The sequence below is a fragment of the Castor canadensis genome, chromosome 9 (assembly GCF_047511655.1).
Source record: "Castor canadensis chromosome 9, mCasCan1.hap1v2, whole genome shotgun sequence".
NCBI lineage: Eukaryota > Metazoa > Chordata > Mammalia > Rodentia > Castoridae > Castor > Castor canadensis.
Genome location: NC_133394.1, coordinates 122,126,854 through 122,147,780, shown reverse-complemented (window position 1 = coordinate 122,147,780; position 20,927 = coordinate 122,126,854). Strand labels below are relative to the sequence as shown.

At 44.5% G+C, this 20,927-nt stretch overlaps 1 protein-coding gene across 16 annotated transcripts in view; it reads right to left on the bottom strand.

Moving 5' to 3' along the window:
• Apbb2 (amyloid beta precursor protein binding family B member 2) overlaps window positions 1–20,927 on the bottom strand; it is a 326,509-nt gene that overhangs the window by 77,823 nt on the left and 227,759 nt on the right. For 14 of the 16 annotated variants that reach the window (XM_074042381.1, XM_074042378.1, XM_074042383.1 and 11 more), the window contains 3 exons: window positions 16,973–17,035; window positions 16,482–16,567; window positions 16,238–16,298 (listed from right to left, as the gene is read on the bottom strand). In XM_074042381.1, the coding sequence (XP_073898482.1) occupies window positions 16,238–16,298; window positions 16,482–16,567; window positions 16,973–17,035 (210 nt within the window). The remainder of the gene's footprint in view (window positions 1–16,237; window positions 16,299–16,481; window positions 16,568–16,972; window positions 17,036–20,927) is intronic. The other 2 variants (XM_074042394.1, XM_074042393.1) reach the window with 1 other exon arrangement.

Here is a 20,927-nt window from a genome sequence, read left to right as displayed (position 1 = left end):
AGACCTACAAAGACCTCAATTAAAAGCACGGCTGTTACCAGCCCCAAAGAGCATTTGCGATGTTTGGGTCCTCAAAGCTGACTCATAAGATTCTACTTGCTTCTCATCCAGGAAAAGCATTCAACTATGGTGCAGAGGCTTGAACAAGGGCTCTGGGGACCCCGGAGCCTGACCACCTCACTTCACAGACGAGTAAACCCAAGTGCCGAGAGCATTACCAGGGCTGGCGCTAATAAGAACAAGAATGTGCTGAGTGAGTGCGGTACACGCTCTGGGGCTGCGTGTGCATGGAGGGACTCCTTCAGTCACTACCATCCACTCTCTGAAACAGTCCCTGGCCACTGGCATTGACTGACTATCCTGCAAAGATGAAGTGAAGAGTTAACACTCTGCCAAGATTGATGTTGGCTCAGGAAGAATATTACGAAGCTGTTCTAAAGAATTTGCTTTACGTTAGATGTGCTGAATTCTTAGGATAGGATCACATGGATGTAGAGGTGTCATGTTAAGAAGGAGACCATTTCAGCAGCGTGTGGTGGTTCACACCTATAAGCCCAGCAATGGGAAGGCTGAAATAGAAGGATCATGAGTTTGAGGCCAGGCTGGGCTACATAGCCAAATCCTGTCTCAAAATACCAGAAAAAAAAAAAGAAGACTATTTCAGTACTAGACTAGGCAGAAACCTCATTCCAGAGATGACTGAAGCGTTCAAGTATCTCAGGCTTGACCTGAAGTCAGACAGACAGAATGAATGAAGAGACCACTTGTGGATTCCTCACAGGAAGGCACAAAGCGGATGCTGCCCCGTACACCAGTCTGAGAGACTGGCCACTTCCTGCTTTGAATGATGTTCTTCCCTGTATTGACTGGGCCCCGATTTTCAAAATGCATGATGTCTTTCCATTTGAATGAATAGCTTCGGTGCATGTAGATTCGTGGCAGGGTTTTGTTCCAAGCAGGTGGTATGCCTTAAGTCTCTCTATGACCTCAGTGCACCTGTGTGTTTGACACAAGGTCAGTAAGACAGATGGACCCTAAGATGCCAAGTAACTTTAGAAACTAGAAACTCTTCTGGGGCAGGTGTGGCTAGCCAACCCTGGTGATCACAGACGAATGAGGGGAGGGACAATCCTGAGCATGCTGCAAGGTGACAGATGACCCGGATTCTAAGAGGAGTGATGGAACACCGACCGACAGTCACAAAGCCTTGGGATGGTAAGGAGGCATAGCAAAGTAAGACATTAATAGGGCAAGGATTGACAAAGACTTGTAGAGAGGGCAGGGAGAAGCCCTGGGTGAGGAGTGTGTGATGGGGCAGGGTCAGGGGCAGGGTCAGAAGCTGGGAGGGAGATCTGTACTACAGTTTACACGGTTGACCGTCCACAGCACCACGTCCCTGGGCTCTGCCATACTACAGACTGTGCAGAGCTCTCAAACACAGGTCAAGTCAGAGCTGGCAACCTCTGCACCTTATGACTTGCAGCTCATGATGCCACCTGTGGGACAACAGGGATTCTGCCTATTGAAGGGGCCTTCAGTGGGTCTAGGGATGGGGGACCTTGCCTGCTGAGTTCAGTGAGAAGCCATGTTTCCAAATTCGCCTTTCATTTTCAGCCTTTTTTTTTTTTTTTTTCCAGTGCTGGGGATTGAATCCTTGGGCATGCTAAGCGAGTCCACTACCACTGACCCACACCCCTATCCCTCATCTCCCCTTTTCCCTGAGCTGTTAGCAAGTATTCAGTAGGTCCTCTCCACATGCCCTGCTATTCTGTGAGTTGACTCCAGTTCCTCGGCCAGTCTTATTTTTAGAGCTGAATTCAAACTCTTTCTTGCTTTCTGATCGAGGAGGCCCATCAAGGGGAAGCAACTTGTCCAAGGTCTTGTAACCTGTGAACTGCAGATAGGGTGAGTAGTGGGGTCTCCTGATTGTCAACACAGCTCTCCTTCCACTACCACCCACGCACAGTCTCTTCACACAACTCTTGCGGTCAGGTTCCCCGTGTGAGTTTTTTCCACATCCCAGCATTTGCTAATTAATTTTTCTCCCAATAAGAAGATTCAGAGTATCCAGAGAAAAATCACCAAAAATAATTGAAGCTACACAAGTCCTGTGACCCACAAAGAAGATGGAGAGAGTCAAGATCAGTCTCCTCAGAGAAGAAGAAAGGGGTATCTTATTGTATTTGAGTGAATGCAGGGAAAATGGCAACTAAAAGTTGTCACCTACACAGGGTCTTGAGCAAGGGTAGAAGCATTAGAATTACCAGGAGAGTAACAATGCTGACCTCATGGAAAGGAGGGAGTAAAACAGGTATCGTTTACCCAGGAGTCATGAACTCTTTATCCTTGGGCAAAGGCTTAAAAACAGGATGATTAGTAAACTAGGGGTGGTGGTGCATGCTTGTAATTCTTGCACTTGGCTGGCGGAGGTGAATTTGAGACCAGCCTGGGCTATATAGAGAGACACTGTCTCAAAAAAATAAACCAGTCAGATACCCGTGGCTCATACCTGCAATCTGAGCTACCTGGGAGGTGGAGATTGGAAGGATCACAGTTCTAGACCAGCCCCAGCAAAAGTTTGTGAGCTCCTATCTCAACCAATACCTGGGCATGGTGGTGCATATGTGCCTGTTCATCCCAGCTACTGTGAAAAGCATAAATAGGAGAATCACAGTCCAGGCCAGGTTAGGCAAAAAGTGGGATCTTATCTCAAAAATAGAGAAAAAACGGCTGGAGGAGTGGCTCAAGTGGTAGAATGTCTGCCTAACAAACAAGCCCTGAGTTCAAACCCCAGTTCTGGCAAACATAAAAATGAAAACAACAACAAAACCCAAACCAACTAACCAAACAAAAACCAGGATGGTGATCTGTCAGCTCTCCCATTTGTACTTTCCTGTTTCAATGAGACAACTAAACCAGAATCTAGGTTTTGATTCTGTAGGCAAAACACAACCTGTGGGAAACTTATCCTGTCAATGCATTAGAGCTGTGACCATCTCATTTCTCAAACTGCTTCAGGAAGAGCCTTTCCAACTTGACAGAGGACAGAAGCCACGCCTCGGTACATAAAAGTAGACACAACCTGTGTACTTTACATCTTCACTTACTAACGATGTGATATAGCCCCAAACCACATCACCTGAACTGCACAGCCTCCGCCGCCCGGCCAGGGCCAGTTCCCGAGAGCTGGCCACACTCATTCCTGGAGACGCACTTTTCACAGAGAGAGGTCCACAAAGAGGCGCAGAGGAATGAGACTATCTATATTTTGTGTGTAATGCTATGCAAAAGTGTGTTGCCTGGGGAATGTCGCAGCTTTCTGTGTCAATTTTCCCTTGATGTTAACATTTTATTAAGCTAAAAAAAAAAAAAAAGAAACAGATTTTGGGGAAAATGTTTCATGGCTGCTACATTATTTATCAACAGCCTAACTCCTCAACAGAAAGAGTGCTTTAATGCTGTCAATGGCAGCGGGCCAGAGTACGCTGCAATCCCTCATTTTTGGCAATCTTTGCACTCTAAAAATCAATGCACATGTCAGGGAGAAAGAGCAGATCAACGGGCATATAAACTACCGACATTCTCCTGTGAAATGGGGTAACTTTAATCTCAATTAACATTCACAGAGAGTCTTGGAGTAGGGCTTTATTTTTATTTTTTTTTTCAAGGCTGGTATAGAGCTCTCAGTGGCTTAAGGTCAAATCTTTCCAACCAGGACCCTGGGGGCTGAGAGCAGCCTGGCTCTAAGGAAGCCACAGGAAAGGAAGGCCTGTGCTTCGGTGAGCGTGGCTGCCTTTCCCATTCCGGCTGAACCACTACAAAAGTCTGATCCAATGAGTGTTTCACATACACTCATGAAGGAAAACAAGAGAGCAGTCTGTTCTCTGAAAAGTGAAAACTCATGTACTAAAATGCAACTGGTCCAAAAATTGTTTTCAGGCTTGTTTTGTCTAGAAGATGAGTCGACAAACATTCAATCCATTAACATATGGGAAATTCTTTCTATGCTATCACAACCTCCTTTCTGGACAGCAGATCAAAATTTGCTGTGTAACTTGGATAGGAGGTGCTACCTGCATTTCCACTATGTTTCACTTTATGTTTTTTTCCTAAGGTCTGGAAAACCAGTCCTTAACTTAAGCTATAACATATGACAAAAGTCTAATGGTTACACCAATGATTCCTAGGCTGAGGACTGGGGAAGGAGGAGGGTGAGAGGTAGGGTACCCCACTGCTTCCCAGGACTTTATCCACACAGTTGTGGATGGTTGGGAATCATCATATCAGAATATCTTTAAAAAATGTTGAGGAAGCAATCCCATTTTATGCTTAGCTAGGGCTGTAGAGTTGCCAAGCCATCTCCTGCTACCACTAATTTTGTCCTCACAATGACACTGGGAGGCTCCCAGGGTGGGCATCAGCAGCATTCTGTCTTACAGATGAGAAAAGGGAGGTCCAAAGAGGTGAAGTGACTTATTCAAAGGCACACAGCTTATCACCAACAGAAAGGGAGCTGGGCCCCAGGTATTCCCCCTGCTATCTTGAATACTGCCCTGCACTGGGGACAAAGACTCTGGCAGGCGTTTTCTTTTGTCATTTGTTGAAAATCAGTTGCTTTAGTATGACACTAAAAACAGAAACAAACCATGCACACACAAAAAAACCGTATTTTATCTTTCAAGTTTTAGCAGTTGAATGTCCTCAGGTGAACTTGTGCTTATGGCACAGAACTCCCATCACAATGATCCCCAAGGAACTAGAGGACCAAACCAAATGCACGTGCACACTCTAACGCCCTAGAAACGCTGACCTGCACCGAGAGGAAGGGTAGCAGAGTGGATCAAAGGCACAGCTCAGCAACCAGACTGCATTCACCAGTGTGGAACATGAGCCAGTCACCTAACGCTTTTCACTTTGGCTTCTCCAGCTGAAACCAACAGAATGTACCGCACAGGGCCATGGAAGAACAGCGTGGCAGCACCTCGTGAGCGCTGGCTATTGGCATTTACTGAGGCAGGAGATGAAATAGAAAGACAGAAGACTGAGCTGATTGATAATGGCCCCAGGCCACCTTTGTGCATTTGTGCCCACTCTTACTACATGCTCAATGAATGTTAGCTCCTACCACCATTATTCTACAATTGGGAAGAAAACGGGCTTTAGACTCTGCCTCGCTTGGGTTAAATTTCAGTTTGTCCACATAACAGATCTGTGATTGTAGGAGGTTCTTTGAATCTCGAGGTCCTCACCTATTCAATGGGAATAATAACTGTACCTCCATGCAGCAGTGCTGTGAGAGTCTGACAGATGAGCCTTTGTGTGTAGAGAGCCCAGTGTATGGTTGGAGCTGGAGAAATATGAGTTTCCCTCTCATCCTGCCCTCTACTGTTGCCAAATGATGAAGGTCTACTATTTTTTAGATTCTACCAAAACATGGCGGGGATGCACAAGCACATGTGAAGCAGGAAAGGTGAGGTGGATATAGTATCTTGCTCTGTTTTCTAAAGTGACACTGGCCTTTCACATTCGAGACGAGGAAACAAACTGAGTCCTTTCTACAAATAAGCTCCAGGTTACCACAGAGCTTGTTTGAACTCACAATTCTGAGTTCAGAAAACCATGGCTCTCAGGAGAAGCTAGAAATCCTATGATCTTGGCTGCAGGTTCCACACCACCTACATAAGCCAGCTTTCCAGAGCCAGGACCCACTTACTATTTAAACTGATAATTGATAATGTAGCCCCAAGGTGGAGACCCAAGGAGCCAATCTGCTAAGAGAATGAGGGACTGTCACAGAATCTGAAGCCACACATTTCTGATTTGTGCCAACAACGTATGGCTAGAGAGCTGGGTTAGGAATGTGTTGCTCCAATAGCTAAACAGGGTTTTAATGAAGAGATCTTTGGTCTCAGGGTTTCTTAAAGCCAACTGACTTTATTTATGTGTTCCTATTCAGTGAATTGATCTCAAAAGTCACCTTTGACAGAAGCATCTGAAATTCTAAGCTGCAAGTTAACTCTTCTTCAATCCCAGTAACACTGTAACTGCCGTTCTGAAATATCACCACTTTCTCTGCTGTTTATTTTGTTTCCCTCCTCAATCTGATCGATCTCATACCACCTTGCATGTACTAGCTATGAGTAAATCAATGTCAAATGACCGGATGAATCTGTTGTGGACAATTATTGAGAGCTTGTTCTCTTGGTATCCGTTTAGAGACTGAAAATATGGAAGCCTGGCTTCTAAAATGATTTCCTCAAAAGCATCAGCAGCAGAAGCAGAGGAAGAATTCAGGGCCCATTCTTTGTGGCTTAGCTTCAGGGCCTCACACTTGGATGAGATTTCAAATAGGAGTGAGGAGTGTGCTGTGGTAGAAAGAAGTGGTTTGGGTAGCAATGGCTTAGTGATGGAATTTTCCAATGGTCCTATAGGAAAGCTGTGGTTTCCCTATCAATTTGATTAACTACAAATAAACAAAAAATGTTGGGATTACTACTGAAATACTGATAGCTGATCTTCTCATGCAGTTGTTCCAAGAGAACACAGCCTGGGATATGTTCTCTTTTTTTGGTGGGAGCCTTGGAGAGCCAGCACAGGACCCCAGGGCTTGACCAGCTGGCCCTTCCTAGAGGACTCAGACCTACTGGATTAAGTACTGCTGCTGTGTCTGCCTAATTTTGAGACTACCCATGGCCCAGAATTCTCTGCCAGGATCCCTCAGGGCCAGGTTCACACTCCTGCTGCCTCAGCACTGCTGGGATGCCCATCGCTGCCACTGCTGCTGGCGGCTGGCCAGCACCTCACCTGGTTCCTACAGGTTCCTCCAGGGAAGAGGGAAACCTACTTTTCTTAATTAGCCTCTCCAGGCATCTGCACATCACCAGGTCCAGCTGCCAACAGTTGGAGAACAATGCATCTTGTTCCAACAGCACCCTTCAGAACTCAGAGGCTCACACACAGCTGCCAATTCCTCGATGGCTCATCCAGCAAGTGTAGTGACCAGAAGCTAATGAGGGAAAGGAAGCCAGGGTGCTGCCAGGAACACAGCATTACGCAGGCTGTGCTGGCAAATAAAGGGAGAGAAACAGTTTTAGGAACACAAAAGCTATGCTTTGGGCAAGCTGAGCATCCAAGGCCGGCGGTAGTTGAGAGTCAGCACTCATCAGAAAGCCTGGCTTCAAGTCCTGCTCATCTATGACCAGCTATGTACTCCTGGGCAGGTCACAGTACCTTTCTTCACTCCTTCCACTTGTTCTAAGGCCTGAATGAGAGCATCCTCGTTCTCCTTTTGAGAATGCCATCCCAAAAGCCATGCATGAGAGGATGAATCTCATTCTGCCAGGACTTGGTACTTTCATCACTGGCTCTGCACCATGGTTTCTTGACTGAACTAGGTTGCTATGCACTGCCCTTCACAAAGGGCATTACTTTGAATGACTGACATGTGGGAATGACTTTTGTTACAGATTGTACCTCCTAACAATGACTGCAACGAAGCCTCCCATCTGTGACTCCCAGTACTGTGACCATGCCACTCGCCTATCAAGAAGTGGAGTCCCTTTCTCTACCCCTTTGATCTGGGCTGTGACTGTTTTTACCAAAAAGATATGGCACAAGTGAAGTGGCACCATTTCCAAGAATAGCCTTTCCTCACCTGCTCTTGCTTCTTCCTATCCGGCAGTCAGCACTCTCAGAAGCCCAGCAGCACGGAGAGGCCCTGGCGTATGTGCCATATGAAGAGGAGCGTTGAGTTACCTGGCCATCAGTGAAGCAGCCATCTTGGAAGTGAGCCTCCAGGCCCAGCTGCCCCCATGTGGACCACAGAGGAACTACATCCTTGAATCTTCCCCAAATTCCCAAACTCACAAAATCATGAGCAAAATAAAATTGTTTTAAGGCAACAAGTTTTGGTACAGTGTTCTTCTGTTTGTTTGTTTGTTTCTTAATAAAAATAACACAGATAAACATAACAAAAACAATATAATCCACAGTATTTCAGATCTTAACAGATCTGACTGTTCTGAAAAGCATTTTCTGAAATTGAACATGAAATTTATACATAAAATCACTTCCAAAGGCACTTACATTTATTTAGAAGAATGGGCAAGGGAGAGTCACTAAATTCTGTCACAATTCAAATAAATACATTCATTAGCTTAGGAACCATCTCCTTCTGGGAAACGATGGTAGCCCCTCTTCCACCCGGCCCGGGTAGATGACCCGCACAGCCTCCACTCACAAGGAAATAGCTCGGCTCTTAGCATAGTGCATTATGTCCACCTGCTGTCTGCTCTATGAGGACAGGGGCCAGGGCTAGTCCTCTCATTAGCAGGAAAAGAAATAATGGCTAATGCATACAGCATGTTTATTACATGTGAGGGACTACAGCAACTCGATGTTTACAATGGCCACAGGATGCAGGTTCTATTATCCTCATTCTACAGGCACACAGAGGCTAAGTAACTTACCCAAAGTCATCCATCTAATAAGCAGCAGAGCCTGACTTTGAACCCAGACAGTCTGGGTCCAGAGTCTATGCCTCAACCATTACACCATATATTTAGCATGTATGTTCCTTTAGCATTAAGCATTCAATAAAAGTTTTTGACTTAATGAATCAGCAATGCAAATAAAATCCAAACTTCCCTCAAGATCAGCGTGAAAGAAAAAACAATTTAAACCACAAGAACAAAAATCAATTATAAGAACTACATGCAGCTCTAAAGTCCCATAAAAATGCTAAACAATGGTAATGAATTTCTTACACAGAACAGAAATAAATCTGAATGAAAAAAGACACTCCCTTCCACTTCCTGTTTGTCTATTAGTGCTAATCTTGTCAGCAGCCTCTAATATAATTACTTCATGAAAATCTATGCTAATAGGAACCAAGGGAGAGCTCAGATAAATAAAGCTCACAGGAAAGTATTAGACTCTTATGCTCAGTCACTACTCATTTCAGAAAGTTTCTCTGTCAAACCTACCAGCCCAGTCATCGGTATCCCCGCCTTCCCTTGTCTCTCCATGTGGGACAGACAGGCTGGTACAAGCAGGAGACAAGCAAAGCTTTCACGAAGTCCAAAGCCTGGATAATAAAATCCCTGAGGAGCTGAGCTCTGGCTGCAAAGGGCCGTAAGGGAACTGGACAGTACTGTGTAGAAGACTGTGTCAACCTTTCCACAGAAGATGCACTAAAAGCTGCCTTATTTTGATGGGATCTCACACTTCACCGTGCTGCTGCTCACAGCATTCTCTGTAGGCATCACCCAAGGACACAGAAGTACAATCCCTTGTCCCATGTCAGAACAACCGAATCACAATCTCAACAGCAGAGTTCGAAAAGCACTGCAAAGGACTGGACCACAGGAGTCGGGGTGAGGGTGAGGAGTATTTGTCCCCAAGCAATGACATTCCAGTTCCCTTTCCCATGCCTACCTTCAACAGCTCTGTGACCTCTACCCCCAAACCCGGGCAGCCAAGACACTCCCAAGCCTAGGGAAGGCATAGCTTGGGACAGGTGAGCTTGTTTGGATTTGGGTGTCATATGTATCTGGACTGAGTGCCAGTGCTCCAGTGACTGGTTTATTACGTGCGTGATAAAGTAAATGATTTAACATGTTCCAAGTACCACTTTCTTATGTGAGATATGGGAAAGGAGAATTGTGTGCAGGTCCCTGGCAGTGTATAGGGAAACCATGGAATGTGTGTTCAGGAGAGAGGAGCCAGCCAGGTCTCTCTCTGGGTCCAGACTTGAAGACAGATCAGGCGGAACTATTTCATCTCTAGAAGCCATAGATCAGGACTACTACACTTCATCTGGGATCTTAAAACCACTCAGAACTAGAAGTGACTTCTAATGATGACATATTCACTTCACAGTCAGGAAACTCAAACCCAGCGAACTCAATGGTTAGGACCATATAATCTCCTTTAGCTGTTTCCTTGTATTTTAAAGAATAACATTCTAAGAAAAGTTCTAAAAACGCTCCTCTTGATCTGGGGATCAAGAGACCCACCCTCAGTGCCATCTCTCCCACTAGGACTCACGTTTTTCATTCCTAATCACTTCCAGCTGTGCAATTCTATGACTCCAAATGAAATGCCTCCAGCTTCTTTAGAGATGTAATTCTCAGTGTTGTCCACCAGTGGGCAGAACATCTCCTTTACAGAAGCCTGATCTTACACAAAGGAAAAGAACTGGTGGTGCTTTTCAAAGTATTCACTTTTCTACAATTCGACTTTATTTTAGTGCTAACCATGCATTTGGCCAGCCACATACCATGTGTCACAGGAGAAGGGCTAAATTTAGAACCTAAAGAATGAAAGTGGGATGAGCACATGGAACACACCGGAAAAGAATGGTAATTTTAAAATGCAAGCTACTTGGCCACCCAAACATGGCAAGAAGATGCCCTCATGACAAATAATGCATGGAAGGCAATTGTCTACAAGAGGTGTGAATACATGGAAATATTTAAACCATTTTCTTATGGAAATGTGATACAAAATGGACAAAGAGGAAAAAGAAATGATTAGAGAAAAGCATTTAAGGTTACAATAGCAAATAGTTTTGACTTAAAAAGTTTAAGTACCAAATGCAGTAAAAGGAACAGTGGAGGAAAAAATGGCAAGGCCTAAACAAAGTGCTTAGTTAATAGTTTCGTACCAACATTAATTTCTCCATTTTGACAACTGCATCTTGCTTATGAAAGATAAAATATTAGGAGGGGCTGAGGATGTAGCTCAGTGAGACAGCACTTGCCTAACTTGTGCAAGGCTCTGGGTTCAATTCCCCAGCACCATCAAAAAATAAAAAGACCTAACATGTGTACTGAAAGCTGCTAAAAAGGGGGGTGGCTGGGAGGAAAAGGGGTAAGGGAGAGTAATGGAAAGGGTTGAACGGACCAAAATAAAGTATACCCACAGTGGGGATACATAGAGAAACCCGTTTGAACAGCAGTTTAAATATTAATAATAAAAGACAGGACTGTAGAATAGGTACAGTGTGGGGGGGGGGTTACTAGTGGGAGGGGGGAGGGTGAATGAAGAGATTAAGGCAAGGGTATATGGTTGATGGACTTCATACGCTTATACGAAATATAACAAAGAAACCTCTTGCAATTGCTTTAAGTGGGGTGAGAAGGGTGTTGAGGGGGAGAGACGATGGGGTGATCTAAGCAATGTACAATAGAAGTCTAATTGGAATTGTCACTATGAATCCCCCCATATAACGAATATATCCTAAGAAAAAAATTTTATTAAAAAAAAAAGACCTAACAGAGGATCACTTTGTACACTATAAATGTATATGATTATAAGTGGTAATTTTATAATAAAAAATCAGGGGAATGTAGGTGAAGAGGATACAGGAACTCTGTATTATCGTTGCTACTTTTCTATAAATCTACAATTATTCCAAACTAAAAATTTATTTTAAGAACATACAGAAAATCAAGAAGTAAAAAAAAAAAAAAAAGCCAAGAATGGACTAAAATACACATTTTCGTAAGAAATGTTTGATGATAATTTAAGAAAAGGAAGGAGCTGGGCTCAGTGGCCCAGCTACTCAAGAGGCAGAGACCAGGAGGCTAGAGGCACTTATCATGCCAGCCATGGCAAAGCATGAAAGAATTGTGGTCCAGGCCAGTCCAGGCATGAAAGTGAAGCCCTATTTGAAAAACAACTAAAGCAAAAGGGGCTGGAGAGATGGCTCAAGTGGTAGAACACCCGCCTACTGGGGGTCCTTCAAACCCCAGTACCACCAAAAAACTGAGGGAATTTTAGGACTGGGTTTATCTCAGTTTTAGAGTGTGCTTAGTATGTACAGGCCCTGGGTTCAATCTCATCATTAAAAAAAAGAAGAAGAAAAGAAAGAGAAAAAAAGAGGAAATTTTAACAGGAGCGGGAAGTAGTCATATGTGATGAAACTGAGACAAAGCCTAGGGTAGACTGCCATCAGGCAAGAGGTGTGCTCTAGGATATTACTGATGGGATTGCTGTGTGCTGCTGCAGGTTTTCTGGAAAGCAATTTTATAATAAGTGACAGAAGCTGTAAAACTGACGGCCTTTGACCTAGTAATATCAGTTTTAGCAACTTCTACCAAAGCAGTAATTTAAAAGAGAAAGAGTCACCAATTTTTATAAAGTTGCAGCTCTGCTTGTCTGTACTAGAAACTGCTCCCGGGGCCCCTGGTGTCTAGAAAGATCATGGTGCTATTAACCACAAGGGGTCTTTCATCAAAATTAAAATAACAAACAATCTGGAATCACAGACAGGAAGATGTAAGATAATTTTTAAGAGCCCACTATATAGTAACAGCTACGGTCTTAGAACAGAAAAAGAACACAGGTAAAAAAATACATTGTTTAATTATCCCATGATTGTGAAGATGTTAGTACTAGAGCTAGCAAGGTGAAGTGTGGGTGGGAACTCAGTCTTTGCAACTCTTCTCTGACTGCATAATTACTGCAAAGCAGAAAGTAAAAGAGTTTAGAATTAAACACACAGACACACACAGTGCCTCAACTATAGAATACACTTACTGTACAAAAATTAGGCTCAAGAGCATTTTCAGAGTTATAAAAATACTCTGCCCTTTGGTGGAATGGCGTGTGTGTGTGTGTGTGTGTGTGTGTGTGTGTGTGTGTGTGTGTTTCATGTTGTAATTTCTATTTAGAGGTTTCACTAAGCAACTAATTATCCTGATAATTAAGTTTTATCTTGGGAGTAAGAAGAAATTTTCTGTAATAACCTTTTTTGGTAATCATCCCTCATAGATTATATTTAGAATTCCATATACATGGAATTAAATATAATTTTTAAAGAAGGATATTTTCTGTTTATGGAGGGGGCACTCATTTCTCTGGTCCTTGACAGACTGAAAGAATGTATAGGGTTATTAAAATAAAAACTGACAGTTGGACATGATGGTGAATGCCTGTAATCCAAGTACTCAGGAAGCTGAGATAGGAAAATCCTGAGTTCTAGGCCAGCCTGGGCTATAGAGCAAGACTCCTGTCTCAAAAACCAAGCCAAAAAAAGAAAAACAGGAGCTTGAGCATTCAGAAAATCTAGGCCTTGCCAGTTCTCCATCTGAGATGCAGGATCTAGGGTGTAAGGCAAGGAGTGAAGGGGAACTTTCTAGCTATTTAACTTCCTAGGCCTCAGTTTCCCTTCGGCAATATGGAGACAATGATACTTAGCCCACTGAATTTTACATCAGGAAAGTCAACAGAATGGAAGTCTTTAGGACATCCCTATCAAAAAGTTAGCACTCCATAAATATTCATTTTTACAATTATTTGATAATGAAGAAGGAGAAAAACCTTACATTCCACAAGGAACTGGAAGGCTCTGCCTAACACACGGCCTGATTCATATAAAGCAGGCTCTGCAGCCCTTTCAGCTCTTGACACGCTTTTGGGGACTTTCTGGGTGCAGGCCAGAATGGGAGTAGTTTGAAACATGTGTAAGCTTGTAAAAGTTCTTTCAAGAGTCTGATGTGCCCTTCTAAGGATGTGCCCTTCACCCCAAGAATCTTTGATGGAAGTAAACACAGATGTTCCTTGACTTACAGTGCGGTTACATCCTGATAACCCCATGGTAAGCCGAAATACACAATGCCTCTAATCTCCTAAGCATCCTAGCCTTAGCCGCCAGTCCACTGTAGAGTTCTGGGTGTTACCCTCGTGATCTCCTGCTGATCAAGAGCTGCAGTTCTCTGCTGCATCTGCCCAGCATGGTGAGACAGCACCACACTGAATCTCACTAACCCATGAAGTGATGAAAATTTAAAATCTGAAGTATTAAGCACATACCACTTTCACACCACCATAAAGCTGAAAACCTCTAAGTTGAACTACCGTAAGTCAGGGACCATCTGCAATCAGCAGGAACCTCCCTCACTCCCACACCACCTGGAGGTCGATTTTAGGCACTCTGTAAATCCTATCACCTGAAAAGCTGTGCATTTCCCCTTTTTCTCTGTATTTCCTTTCTTTTCTCTGTTTCAGCCAAAACTGATGTACTGATTATTCCCTATATCTTCTGTGATTTCTTAAAAAGCATTTGTTCTTACAAGTCTTCTCAAATCTTTATGGAAGAAAGTAGGATATAAAAAATACAATGCACATTTTTTTTGCTTAAAACTAAGCACAGCTTCATAACTTATAACAAAGCTGAGCCTTCTTATAAACATGAACAAGTTCCTAACAGGTGTGGGACACACTGACATAGGAAGACTCCAGCAAGCAGTATAAATAGTAGGGAATGAAGAGAAAACCCGCTTCACCCACTGAGTACAACTGAACCAGTCCTCCAATCCCTTGTGGGGCCCAGCTCTTGTCAGCCCCCCACTGTGGCCTCAGAGAGCACTGCCCCAGTCCTCCTCCTCCAGCCTCTGCTGATAGCCCTTGTAAAATACCTGGTAGCAAAGCAAATTATTCACAGTCTGCCTTCCTGCTTTACTGCATCTTTCCTTTGCCATAAATATTATCTTTAAAGGCCAGCATGTCAGCAGCAGCTCAAGGACTCGTTCGAATGCCACTGGCTCTAGAGCAGCAGTCATCCATCCTACCTGGTGTACTTAGAATGAGGTGGGCCCACAGGGAGCAGCAGCCCTGGGATCCTCGTAGAGCCAGAGGGCTAGACAGTAGTTTCTGGAAATGGAGCTGAGGTTCTGAACCTGATGGTGCTCTCTACTTACCTACTACTAAGGAAACCTATTTTCTTTTTTATTTGTAGACAGTTATTTTGGGATTCATAACAATGAAAAGGAATCTAGGATTCTTTCCTTTCCATAGCACAGGAGGTGCCAGGAAGGGGAGAGGAAAGTGCTGAAGAGAAGCACACGGTGGCTTTTCATGGTGGTGAGAACTGAGGACAACTATGTATATATAAATGAAAACATGCAAAATGGAAATGCAGGACTCAAAAAGCAGGAAAAATATATAAAAAGTTCTAAGACATTTAGCTTTTTCTCTCTCCTTACACAGGATCCCTTTGGACTTGCCTGGTATTTTTGCTGGTGATTTAATGTCCCACTCCCTCAGGCTTGGGATCCTTGCAGAGTGAGTGCCAAACCCCCATGGGCATCCAGGACCCTGCCCAGGTCTTGTTGCACACACAGACCACTGGCTCTGGCTCTCTTGTCACGAGTTGTTGGACAGTTGCACCGTGTGTGCTGCCTGGGAGTAGGGAAACTGAGCCAGGAATCCCCTTACCCAAAGGCCCATCACCCTAACCTATGATAGACAGGCAGGCAGCTGCCAGCATCCTGCAACATCACACCATGATTGTACCTGGATTGCTGGCAAGCAAGAGGCTCACCCCAGAGTTACCTGCTGGACACACTGCAGCACTGCCAGTCAAGGCTGGGATGGCCACTACCATGCACGGATGTGTATGCTTGTCTCAACCTGCCCTATGTTCGTGGCCAAGCTCCTAGTAGAGGTAGAGGGCAGCAGGAGTCACTGAGCGGGAACAGAGATGGGCAGCTTAGCAGGGCCTGGGATGCCAAGGGAGTGAGCAGCTGAAAACTGCCCAGGCAACGCAGTAAGGTTGTGGGAGCCATGCATAAGTCAAGGCTCCAAACCCATTGGGTATATGCCACCATCTGCAGCTTTGCTTTTAAACAGGCATTCAAATCAAGTTGTTAAAAGTTTCAAGATGCAACTGTATAGTTTTAAACCCTGCAAGGGGCACTTCTCAGCATGTGACCCTGTGCAGTGGGTCACATGCCCACCATGGTCCCATTGGTATCCTGCAAAAAGTCCCAAAGGAAAGTGGGGACAAGTTTGCCTTCACATTTCATCATAAATCAGTACCTTCCACCTGTGTTTGTGATGCGGATGGCGAACCCATTCCACCCTGCAGAGGTGACAGGCTGCTCTAGCAAAGGAGGAGTGGAAGGCCTCATACCCTGCCTGTTAATGTCCTCACCCACAGCTCTGCTATCTTTAAAAGCTCTGAAGCTGGGCCCACAGAATCAGCAATTTGCACTTAGTACACTGTGCAAAGAACTGATGGAGTGAGTCCCAGGCAGTTTTGCTGGTTATAGAAATACCCCCACACCTAACTTGCCCTAGGATTTTCTTAAAGTGCCTGAGAGGTTAAGAAAGGGAGAGTATCAGAGATAATTACGGGAAAGATAGTTTGTAAAAAAAAATGGGCTATTATCCAAAGTTATTACTTTGATGCAGGAATGCAACCTGGTCGCTGAAAGCGTTTCTTACAAACCTTGGCTTCTGGGTCACTGTTGATGCTACAAGAGTCGTCATCATCAGCACGAGGGGTATTTCTAGAAGGAAAACCAGACAACTGGCCTTAGACTTCTATTGCAAATGCTAGCTGCAAAAGCCACACATTTCTTTTTTTTTTTTTAATTATTCATATGTGCATACAAGGCTTGGGTCATTTCTCCACCCTGCCCCCACCCCCTCCCAAAAGCCACACATTTCAACACAACTTTCCAACAACTTACCTGAGTTTCAAAGATGCATAGCGTAGGGTTGCTCCTTCAAATTCCTTTAAACTGGGGTCTGGGTTAACGGTGGCTGCATGCAAGTCCTAGAGGAAGACAGATCTCCGTCAGTGTACCATGGGGGAGGGGTTCATTCCATCGCCTCCCGTATTGAAGTGAGAAAAGCCCCCCCCCCCCGCCCCCGCAAGTGGCAGACAGTGTGTATGAGCTTAGGCGGAGGTTGGCATGCAGTGGCTGCTGGGTGCTGACTCTGGTGTACAAGTGCCTGCTCTTAAGAGGCAACAGGGACCTGGGACAACCAGCCTGAGGTCATTCACAATGGCAGACATCAAAAAAGGCAACAGGGAGCGTGAGCTGTGTGACCCTAGCAAGAAGCCCCCTTGCTTCATCCCTGCAGGATGCATGATATTCACAAAGAAGAAAAATATACAGCCACAGCCATGCAGAAAGGAAAAATATTTAATGATCTAAAAATCTGACAATATACTTGCCTTCCAAATGTCACTATTAATCTTCCCCCCATTCAGAACAGCAAAATCACTCCATGGCTGTTTCTAGACATATAATTATTCACATAGGAAAAAAGCACATTGATTTAAAGAAAAAAAAAGGGGAAAAAAAAAGAAAAAAAACACAAGACACTGTTGTTAGCATTGATATTCACAGGATGGGTTAGGGAACAAATTCACTCTAACAGCAACTTGCTAGCCCACTCTTTAGACTGTCACCTGAAGACTGGGGCAGAGGGAGAAATGGCACTTTAATTACTTACCAAAACAAATGACTGAACGTTATTAGAAGCAGACAGTGAGGGTATTTTCTAAACTTGGTCTTAAATGCAGACCATATGCTTACAGGCTTTAAATCCCCAGCACACCTAATTCCATAGCAAACATTCCCCCCCCGTTAACCACAGAGTTATTTTCTGAACGTGGAAGTGGAATTAGGGATGTCCCCGGCTGGTTTGGAAACAGTGGGATGACTCTAACTAAAGGCACAAAAATCTAGGGGTCAAGTTGTCACTCAAAAGAGAAAAAGAACAATGAGGAGGAGAGAAGGTTAGTAAAGAGTACAGACTGACACCAACATCTTGTTGAAATTTATTCAATCTAACAAAAAACAGTCCCAAGCAATCTGATGTAACTTCCCTAATTCATAAAAAGCTCTTCTTGCCCCACAAGGCTCTCCAGGGATTAACACCTGGCAACAAGATGATTTCCTAAACATAACTACAGTGGGAAGCAGGCTCCTTGCCGAGCTCAGAAAGCTCTCGCCACAGGTCTTTGCATTGGTACAACTCCATGCACATGCCTTGGACAACGAGGAAATGTCTTTTCTTTCAACTATGCCAAGGGAACGTTCAAATATTTCTCATCTAAGATTTGTGGAAACAAATGCAACTGATAAAACGCAGGGACAGTCTTGTGACTGTTCTACTGACTTGTCAGGAAAACCCCTTTTCTTGGATAAAAAAATCAACAATGGAAACTTCCCCACTTAATGACTCTTCAACTGAAGTTCTTTGTCAATGAGAAGTGACTGCTGACCCAGAACTTTTCCTTACAATATTGCTGCAGTTTTGAAACCTGCTAAGAGCAGATGGACTCAGGTTCAGATGTGCTGGGTGTGGAGAGAGGCGTTCATTTGAGTCTGCAGGACTGACCAGGCAAAGGCACCGCTTATTACTTCTGTTCTCATTGCTCTGAGTTGGTGCAGTTGGTGTTGGCTGGCTTTCTCTTTTGGGGTAGGCAGCACTCAAAACACTAAAGAACTCAAATCACTGTACTAATGTCTAAAAATAGTCTCTCTTAATGAAAAAAGGGCAGGAGTGATGCACAGCCCCTTACCTCTCCTTTTTCTATCTCCTCAGAGCAGGGTTTGGCCTCCACTGATGAGGACAGTAACTTGGGAGATTCTTGTCAATAGCTCAGAGCAGCTGCGACCCCTTCAAGATGGGAGCTGGGTTGTGCAGTGTGTTTTTCTGGGGAAAAGATGGCTAGAGTTGCTCTCTTATTTTCAGAGCAAAAGGTTTAGAGTCACCACTGTGACTCTAATAGTCATGTAAATGTCTGCTCTTCAGTTAAGGTGAATATTGAAAAAGGACATCAGATAATAAATTAGGCTCAAGGTAACTGCATCCTTGAAAGAAATATCAAAGAAAGAAGGAAAGGAAAGAAAGGGTGTCTGAAAAAAAAGACACGAACTTGGAAATTATCTGAGACTGGCTCTGTGTTGGGCTGGGAGAGAAAGAACTGTATTTTCTAAAAGGAGTGTTCAGAAAAGCTTCAGCACTTAATTAAAACAGACCTGTGTGTGTGTGCACATGGGTTTGTGTTTTTATGCCTCTGCTCAGTGCACACAGGAGTCTCTGTACTGTGAACGCTGGTTACAATCCTAGGACTACAAATCCAGGGAGAGATAAAGGAAGAGACAAAGAGTGGCAATAAATGAGGAAGGGGCAGGTGGGGCACGGTCTTAGGTCAGAAGAGACACATGGATGGGGGCAGGAGTGGATGGACTAGAAACCATCTCCTGTGAGTAGCAAACTCCCAACTGGTAACCTCCCAGGCCATGCAACTGACGCCTTGCATGGCCATGGGATACTCTGGGGCCAGAGCTGGAGCTGGGAACACTCTCCTGGTTCTGGTTCTGGTCTTGCCCTTACTCTGAATGTGATGATCCCGCTCAGTTCTGGGAGACCCTCAGAGACAGATACCTGGGAGGAGTGACCCAATGCGGGAGCATGTGGCCTGTTGTGACCCTGCAGCACCACGCAGAAGCCTACTAGGGAGAGTCAATCATCTGATCCAGATCACTGAGAGCTTTCCTCTTTCATTTCCTTTCTAGTGTTTGGAAGCAATGGCACAAATGAAGCAAAGATGAGGCCCTGTCCTTCCAATGGAGAAAGGCTGATAGCATATTGCAGTTTTAACGATGTCAACAGGATGCTCTTGAGGACAGAGTCCCTCCAAAGGGACTTCCTTTAGGGTGCTACCGTTTGACTGTGTCCTCCAGGAAGCGTGTGTTGGAAACAGTGCTACAGTGATGGGGTGAGGACCAGCAGGAGGTGGGTAAGTCATGAGGGCTCCACCTTCGTGGATGGACTAAAGTCATTACTAAAAGACTTGAGGCTGCAAGCTCATTCTTTTGTGGTTCTCCTCCACCCCCTTCGCTCACAGGATGACGCAGCAAGAGGGCGCTCACCAGATGCTTGATCTCGGACTTCCCAGCCCTCAGAAGCCTGTGCCAATAAATTTCTTGTCATTAAAAATCACCTAGTGTCTGCAGCACTGTGTTACTGGAGGACAGAACAAACTAAGACAGGGAGTTGAGAATATCCCCAGGAAGTGGTACCAAAATGCAAACCACAGAGGGAGAGCGAAGGGCTGAACCTGCAGGGAGATTGGCATGTTCTGTGGTGGCCTTGGCGGATGCTGTCACCATGTCACCTGTGAAGTTCTAAAGCCAGGATTCAAACCCTAACTCTGCTCTCATCTGCTCTGTGGCTTGTTTCCCTTGTATACCAAATGTGGCAAGGTGACATAAGAGCTCTCAGCATGGGGTCTTGGCTGCCCAGGAGCCCGGAAAAGAGTTTCCTTACTCTCTGCTCTTTTTCCATGCAGGAAAAGAAATTTGGTGAAGATGTCAAGACTGGGGCCTAGGTGGAAATGGCAAAACTCCAGAATACTGGAATTCTGGGATTGTAAGGAACAGGTCTGGCAGCATGAAAAGCACTCTATATCTTCACCAGGGCATACATTCTCCTTTTAAAACTATTCTTGGGGTTTCTAGCAGGTACAATAAATACTATCTGAAGAGTTCAGTAGTCCCCGCTTACCCATGGTTTTCCTTTCTGCAGTTTTAGTTACCCAAAGTCAACCACAGTCCCAAAATACTAAATGGAAAATTATGGAAATGAACAATTCATAAGTTTTAAATTGTGACCTGTTCTGAGGAGCATGAGGACATGTCATGACACTGAGCTCCATCCATCAGGTGAAGTGAGTCATCCCTCTGCCTGGCATATCCACACTGTATATCTGCCCCACTGGTAGTAACTTTGCAGCTGTTCTAGTTATCAGATGGATTGTGGTTCCATTGCAGAATACAGAGAGTTCAGTACAATGTGCCATTCTCGGCAGCCATGAAAGGCTCAGCCCCTGCAGGTAAGGGGGCTCTACTGGTAGCATTATGGTTTATTATACAAATACAATGCACAGAAGTTAAAAAAAAAAAAAGCAAACACTGACAAAAGCTTGTGCAATTAAACTGGTCTTTGTGACCAGCAGCACAACATGGAGTCTGCTCTAGAGCAGGCAGGAGACCCAAGGTTCTACTGCTACACAGAGCAGCTAAGGAGCTCCCTCAGTCATAAGCCTGGTTTTCCCTGCATTCAGCAAATAATGAGTGAATTTCACCACATTCCAGGTCTAGGAATACCAGATG